The sequence below is a fragment of the Lacerta agilis genome, chromosome 14 (assembly GCF_009819535.1).
Source record: "Lacerta agilis isolate rLacAgi1 chromosome 14, rLacAgi1.pri, whole genome shotgun sequence".
NCBI classification, from domain to species: domain Eukaryota; kingdom Metazoa; phylum Chordata; class Lepidosauria; order Squamata; family Lacertidae; genus Lacerta; species Lacerta agilis.
Genome location: NC_046325.1, coordinates 18,407,008 through 18,414,625, shown reverse-complemented (window position 1 = coordinate 18,414,625; position 7,618 = coordinate 18,407,008). Strand labels below are relative to the sequence as shown.

Genomic DNA, 7,618 nt, shown 5'->3' with positions numbered 1-7,618 from the left:
AGCAACAGATGGAATGCTTCTGAAAGGGTGTAAGACATTTAACTGTAGTTGGCACGGGGATATTCTGTCCAGCACAAGAGAGACTACCTCGTGGGTATAGCAAAATGCCAACACACACAAGAGTCACTTCAGTTCTGCATCTGGTGCCAACTTTGGCAACAAGGAAGGAAAATCACTTTTTTAAAAAAAAACCTATTTCCCTGTGTCCTAAGGACTGCCTGACCTCCTATGCTTGGATCATGAGCCAATTCTCCCCTTCTGTCCAACTCTACTTATTGAGAAGGGACTCCCTTTGGTTGAAGGTCCCTCATGAGCCAACACCCTTTTATCCAGTCTCTTCCACCCCCACCCCCCCAAAGAAAACCCTAGAGATTTTATTTATGGTTGTTGAAATATGCTTGAGGTTTTTGTTTCTGGTCTCTCGTCTCTCCCCCTCCCCCTGGTGTGGAGAATCAATTTTGAAGAACAAAAGCTGCTTGCGAGACACAACTCAAATATTTAAAGAATAAATTTTGCTTTGGAAAAAGTGTATTCCAGTACAGTGGCTATGAAAGTGGAATGGGAATGGGTCTTTTCTTCAGAAGCAAAAAAATACCTTTTGTAGGTGGATGGTGCTTTCGATGCAGGACACTCGTATTGTTTACACCAAAAGTGCAGAGTTCAGTGGGAAGAGGAAGAGCACGTGGTTTGCTGGCAGTGGGGCCCAAGGCCTGCAATGCAATATTGCACACGATTGGCAAAGCACCGACAGTACAAGACTAGGCTGAATGGTCTGACTTGGGACAAGGCAGCTCTCAACCCTGATTTTTTTTCATTTAGAGCCTTGCCTGAAAAGGTAGGAACTCAATCGAAGATGTGCAACACCCAGCCCCACAGTTGCAAAACAATCAATGGAAAAGTACCAAGTTGAGCCACCCACAGCCTACTTGATGGGTAGGTAGAAGGTAGATTAGAGTGAGGGGTCTCTTATCTTCATAATCGTTGCAATGGAATTCAGGACAGATGGAAGTAATTCATCCCCCTGCAGTGTGTACTAGGGCGGGGGTTTCAGCTTCACATCCACCACTGGTTGAAGATGACGGGAGTCCAACAAATCCGGAGAGCAGCATGTTGGGGGAGGCAGGGCCACCCAATGACTGTCCACCCCCTACTTAAGATAATCTTTATTGTCGTTGTCCCCTTGCGGGAACGGTTGCTCTATCCACTCAGATAAGGCACTCCACATAAATTTAAAACAACTACAAAACACTAATTAAAACAGTACAATACAACATAACAAGTAAAATGACTTCAAAGTCCAGAGTTTCCATTCAAGGCCAAAATTGCCCAAGAGAAGAAACTGTTCTTGAGACGGCTCGTTCTCGCCTTCATTGTTCTGTATCTCCGTCCCGATGGCAGGAGCTCAAAGTAACGGTGACCAGGACGCGATGGATCTCTTGACATGTCTAGTGCTTTTCTGTGGCACCTGGTGATATAGATTTGTTCTAAGGTGAAGAGAGCAGCCAATAATGCTCTCTGCTGTTTTAATAATTCTGCACAACCCTATCCTATCCTGAGATGTACAGCTTCCGTACCACACACGTAAACCATAAGTGAGCACGCTCTCAATGGCACAGTGATAGAAGGCAAGCAGCAGCTTTTGCGGAAGATGGTTTTTCCTTAGAATTCTTAAAAAGTAGTCTCAGCTGCGTCTTCTTCACAAGCTCCCTTGTGTTGACACTCCTGTAACTCAATGCCCAGAAATCTGAACATTGTTACCCTTTCCACGCAGATTCCGTCAATCAAAAAATTAAGTCTACATCACAGGGTTGTTGCAAAGATGACATGGGAAAGGAGAAAGAACTTTGCATGCCACTCTAGCTACCAACATGGTAGGCTTTATAAGAAATGGGTAGGGGGGGTCTATTAGCCATTAGACCAGTGAATAGCATCTGCCAGCAACACAGCAAGAGAGTCATGTCTTGGTTGGCTGCAGAATGCTGGATAGGACAACTTTTGCTCTAATCTGAAAAGGTAACTTTCTTTTTGCATCTGAAGTCAGATACATTCCAGTATTAAATTGCTCTTCTGACTGCCCAAGCATCACGCCATCGTTACCCCGGTAGTTATACATATAAGCCACGCAAAGTAGTAGTGCTTAATGCCAAGTTTATTTAATGCCAGTTACAGACTTTTCCCTCCCTGTAGATGGACAGGGTTACAGAGGCCTCGCTGGTTAAGCAGCCAGCTTTCGAGAGAACAGGGTAAGATGCACAAAGCAGCACACACTTCTGGCGGGAGCCGGGAGGGAACCAGCATCTCTGGATTCAGTCACTGGACTCTCCCAGGGTGAGACGGTCAAAGAGGTATTCACCAAGGCCCTCCTCACTGGCACGCACACGCTTGAGGTTGGTCACGTGGTCCCCGAGCTTCTTGATCAGTTTCACCTCCTCATCCAGGAAATGAGTCTCCAGGAAGTCACACAGCTTGGGAGGAGAGAAGAGAAGGTTGGCCATAGAAACCTGGAGCTCACAATTCAATGGGAAAGCAGCCAAACTGGCCCCTGGGGGCTCAACTCAAGACTAGTAGTGCTGTCTTTTTAAGGTGCCACAAGAACTTGTTTTTGCTGCAACAAACCCCCCTCCCTTCTGGAAATCAATGCAGGTAAAGACATCTCATTGTCCCTGCATATATCCCATGCCACTGGGCACAAAATTCAGCACTCCAGCCATCTTCATTCTTAAAAAGAGGCAAATTGTCTAGTCCTTAAATCTGTACACAAATCTAGGAAGACTTTAGATGTTTAGCAGACTTGTTCAATCGACTGGTGTAGGGTAAGTACTTTAGCTCTCACCATTCACCAGAATTAAGCTAGTCTGCATAGCCTGTGGTGTCCAAACTTTTAACACACACACACAAAACAGTCTTCCCGTTTTATGAAGATTAGTGGGCACTGATAGGAAAGGTGACATGACCCCAACCCAACTGCGTTAGGTTTCTCCAGCAAGACTTACATGGGGATCTGTGTGGCTGGTAGCAATCTGGTGCAAGTCCAGCAGAGCCTGGTTCACACTCTTCTCCAGCTTAAGGGCTGCATCCATGGCAGCAGCTCCGTTGGTCCACTCGTCACGTTCTGGTTTCTGAAGGTTAATGGCAGAGAACACCCATGAGAGAGCCTGCCAACTGCAGCACCTTCATGGCCAGCAGCCCCTACATCCCATTCTGCAATGTTCTACACCTTCAGCATCAACAACCTACTAGTGCCAACAAATGGAGCTAAATTGGGAGCAGGGAGGACAGCATGGGAGAAGCCCAATGTTGGCAAGAAGTACTTTTTCCCCTGTAAGAATAAAGCCTAAAGCAGCCAAAATGCAACCCGATGAGAATTGGGCGTTCTCAGTAGCAACATGAATGTTTTAGTGGGGGAAAGGAGGTGAAGGAATGCCCTCCGTGAGTTTCTTTTAAGATCCTGGATGTGGGCATGGTACCCTGAACAGGAGCACTGCTACTTTGAAGATACAATGCAACATTTAGTTGCAGTTATTCTTTCCATGCACGGCTGCTAACATTCTGCAGTCAGATTTGCAGAACAAAGCAGCTCCTTGCATTTCATACCACTAATCCACCCCCAATTCATCAGATGGGGACAGGTGAAGCTACAATATTGATGAAGCAATAAGCAGGTGTACCTTAGACAGCTTGCTGGGGGGGGGGAGAGAATACAATGCACACTTTGAATTGCATTTTAGAGTACAAAGGCATGCCATAAACAGACTTAACAGTGTGCTATGGAAGAGCTGTTGCAACACACCCAGCAAGTCAAAAGGAAGCCCAAGCTTTGAAGGGGGAAAGCGGACATTATTTCTGTCACTCCCATTCCTCATGCCCATGACAGAGGCCTTGATCCGCCACAACAGCCCTCCTCCTCCTCCTGTCCAAGCCACCCGCATTCTCACTTTGACATCCTGCAGGACAACTCGGCCTCCACGGCGGTTCTGGAAAGTCAAGAGCTTCTCTGCTTGTTCGTGCTTCTCCTCAGAGAGGTGCCGGAAGAAGGATGAGAACTTGGATAAGGCCACATCATCCCGGGTGAAGTAGAAACCCTGAAAGGGAGAAAAAAAAGAGGCAAGGCCTCAGACTTAAGATTTACCCAAACAACGAGAAATGAACACAATTCCAATCCAATGAATACTGTTTGTAGCCACGGGCCACTGAAAATACAGTAAAATGCCTATTGGCCCAGTCATTAAAATGTAGGAAAATGTACACTCAAGTTTAAAAATGCAACCAGAATTAAAACTTCCTGAGGTTGCTCTTGGATTCAGCCAATTCACAACTCCGTTCCTAGGATCTGCAACACCCAAACATGTTGAATTAATGTAGCCATGTTTCCAGAGGTCGACTCTTGACTTACAGCACAATTCCAGCTTTTATTTATTGCTACATTGTTACATTTATATTCCTCCGGGAACTCAAGGTGGTCTCCCCATTCCCGTGGGGGATCTGAACCCTGGTCTCCCAGGTCCTAGTCCAACCACCAACCACTATACCAAACTAACTGGTGTTGTAATGGGAGGAGGAGAAAATCTTCCTCGCCACATTCTGCACAACATTAATAATTTTTACACACCTCTATCCTGTTCCTCCCCATTAATCACCTTTTCTCCAAACTAAAAAGCTTCCAATGCTGCTATGGTTCCTTCACAAAGGAAGTGCTATGTTTTATGAAGTACAGTCGTACCTTGGAAGTCGAACGGAATCCGTTCCGGAAGTCCGTTTGACATCCAAAACGTTTGGAAACCAAATCACGGCTTCTGATTGGCTGCAGGAAGCTCCTGCAGCCAATCAGAGGCCGTGGAAGCCCCGTTGGATGTTCGGGTTCCAAAATAAAGTTCGCAAACTGGAACAAGCCCTTCCGGGTTTGCGGTGTTCGGGAGCCAAAACCAGTGCCGGATTTACGTATAAGCTAAACAAACTACAGCTTAGGGCCCTACTCTCTTGGGCCCCCCCCCCAAAAAAAAATAAAGAAAAAAACAAACCTGGATGTACATTTCCAAAATATAAGATAAAAAAGTAAGATAAAACCTACGTACAGCAACAGCGTGTTGTGTAGGGACCTATTAGGTCCATAAATTACCATATGGCATATTTCCAGTTACAGGTGGGTAGCCATGTTGGTCTGCCATAGTCAAAACAAAATAAAAAATTCTTTCCAGTAGCACCTTAGAGACCAACTAAGTTTGTTTTTGGTATGAGCTTTCGTGTGCATGCACACTTCTTCAGATAAGGGTCTGGTGACTTCTATTTCAGTGTATCTGAAGTGTGCATGCACACGAAAGCTCATACCAAAAACAAACTTAGTTGGCCTCTAAGGTGCTACTGGAAAGAATTTTTTATTTTGTTTTGACTATGGCATATATTCAACACAAAAAACAGTGACGATTTGTTGTTGACAAAGGACAGCTGGACATATAAAGGGCTCAATTACCTTCAGTAGCTTAGGGCCTCGTCAAACCTAAATCCAGCCCTGGCCAAAACATCTGAGTTCCAGGGCGTTTGGGATCCAAGGTATGACTGTATAATGAGACCCTTCAGAAGCAGCAACATTCCTTGGCTGGAAACCAGGGCAAGTTAACTCACCTAACAAATGCAATGGCAATCTTGTAGGTTTTATCCAAATCTAGCTATAATTCCCCCAGCCCAATTTAACCCACACAAGAGGAGTTCAAGAGACAGACTGGATGGCGCCTCCATTTCAGGCCTTTTAAGCAGACAGGTGGGGAGGTTTGGGTTGTTGTTTTTAAACCATTAACGATAAGCTTTTATCTTCACAACGTTGTTTGTTCAGACCACACAACTCAAGGGAACTCAGCAGTGGGTAAACAGGAGGGCTGCGGACTTTGCCACAGCCCACAATGGAGGGAAGGGATGACGAAGGAAGCAGGAAGCAGACCCAATGGGGAGGGAATAAAATGGAGACAAGCTGTACACACGCTAGTCTCCTCTTTAAAAAAGCACATTCTTCCCCTCAAATAGTTTTTTTGCCTCTGCTTCCCACCCCCACCCCCACACTGCTGGCATTGGGCCCCTGGAACATTGCTGGAACATTGCTCTGGGGAGCAGTGTGGCCCTCAGTCCGAAGATTCCCCACCCCTGATCTCAAAGACAGCGGAGGGAGCTCTCTAAGATGTTGACATGGAAAAATATGTCCCACGCAATCATGGCTGCCAGGGTCCACTCTACTCCTATTTTGCAAGACGCAACAGCTAGACCGGGAGATTTAGGAACAAGGAGAGCCAGGCGCCTGCCTGCTTCATCTCTTTCGAGGGCAGGCAAAATACAGATGTGGGCAATGGGAATCCAAACAGCCACTGCCAGCCATCAGACAAAGGCAGCTTTCTGCACTGAGGTGAAGTAGCAACACTGGGAAGGAAGCAACATGGGGGAAGATCTTTTTTAAAAATGCCCTTCTCTTTTATAACCCAAAAAATGATGCATTATTTAGGAAAGACTGTGCTGTTGGAAGGCAAACGCCCATTGATCAGTCAATAGCTGGAAAGATTAAGCCATCAGATTTCCCTGATTGGAAAGGCAATTCACCTGAAACCCATAAGTGCTGATTCTCCTAAAGAGGGACCCTTTTATTGTTTAGAATTTTGGCGAGAAAAACCAGCCTCTGTGGGTTTAGAGCTTAAAAAAAAACCCAGCCCCTGCACTATCCATTGTCAGCCTGGCACCCCGGAAGATGCTCTGGGACTACAATTCCTTTTTACAACTGGAGCGGATGGGAGTTGTAGTCCAAATCTCCCGGAGGGCACCTGGTTGGCATCCAGCAGACTAGAAGATGCTGCGAGGGAGCAACACACCCTTAGCAGAAAAGGAAAACAGCACCTGCTGGATTTCTACCTGCCACGTACCCGTGGAAAAGCAAAACGGAGCATCAATCGCATACCCAATGCACATGAGAGACCAAAAATATTAAAAAGAGATTTAAAAGCCGTGGCTTCGCCCCCCTCTGGACGCTCACCAGGGACAGGTAGTTGTAGCTGGCATGGAGAAACTGGTTGACCAAGCGGTTCACTCCGGCTTCGCTCTTGGCGTCGTAGTTCTGGCGGATCTGGGAGCTCATGGTGCAAATCGGTGACTGGACTGGCTGGCTGGCTAAAAGATGAAGATGATAGTGCGGCGGCCGCGATCCTGCTCCGTTCAAGCACTGTTGAAGCAAGAGCAAAGGAGCGAAGGCCACGAAAAGGATCGATCTGAGCTGGGTGTGCCAGAACAGGGGCTTTTATAGGCAGCCCGGGCGGCTCTTCCAGGGACCTCCCTCCGCGAGGAGCGCAGAGGCTCCACCCCGTTTGCTCGCTGATAGAGAAACAGCTCAGGTTTTCTGGCTTTAGCAAGGGGGTTGAAAGAAGCCCGATTTTTAAAGAGGAAAAAAAAAAGTTCCACGGGTTCTCAACGATTTGCAGCCCTTGAAGCTGTTACCAGGAGACAAGGTGCCTTTGCGTTGCAATAAAATCTTTACATGCAAAAAAGAAATTGAAATGCTCAGAGAGATACAGTACAGCTATAGATGCAGTGCTTTTTTTCTTTAAACATGTTTAGGGGTACTCTCATTTTGATTCAAGAAAAACCACCA

At 46.4% G+C, this 7,618-nt stretch overlaps 1 protein-coding gene across 1 annotated transcript; it reads right to left on the bottom strand.

Annotated features, from left to right (window-relative positions):
- Nucleotides 1–2,131: 2,131 nt before the first annotated feature.
- Nucleotides 2,132–7,242, bottom strand: LOC117058150 (ferritin light chain, oocyte isoform-like). Its single transcript, XM_033169117.1, has 4 exons — nt 7,007–7,242; nt 3,936–4,082; nt 2,994–3,119; nt 2,132–2,465 (listed from the first exon to the last, which is right to left on the bottom strand). The coding sequence occupies exons 1-4, from the start codon at nt 7,106–7,108 to the stop codon at nt 2,307–2,309; spliced, it is 534 nt and encodes a 177-aa protein (XP_033025008.1). The 5' UTR covers nt 7,109–7,242; the 3' UTR covers nt 2,132–2,306.
- Between the last annotated feature and the right edge of the window lie 376 nt (nt 7,243–7,618).

Excerpts from the sequence above, each read along its gene's own strand:
- LOC117058150 (XM_033169117.1), bottom strand. The coding sequence starts at position 7,108 with ATGAGCTCCCAGATCCGCCAGAACTACGACGCCAAGAGCGAAGCCGGA. Across the intron at positions 4,083-7,006 it reads GCTACAACTACCTGTCCCTG|GGTTTCTACTTCACCCGGGA; the intron begins GTGAGCGTCCAG and ends TCTCCCTTTCAG. Across the intron at positions 3,120-3,935 it reads TTGTCCTGCAGGATGTCAAA|AAACCAGAACGTGACGAGTG; the intron begins GTGAGAATGCGG and ends ATTAACCTTCAG.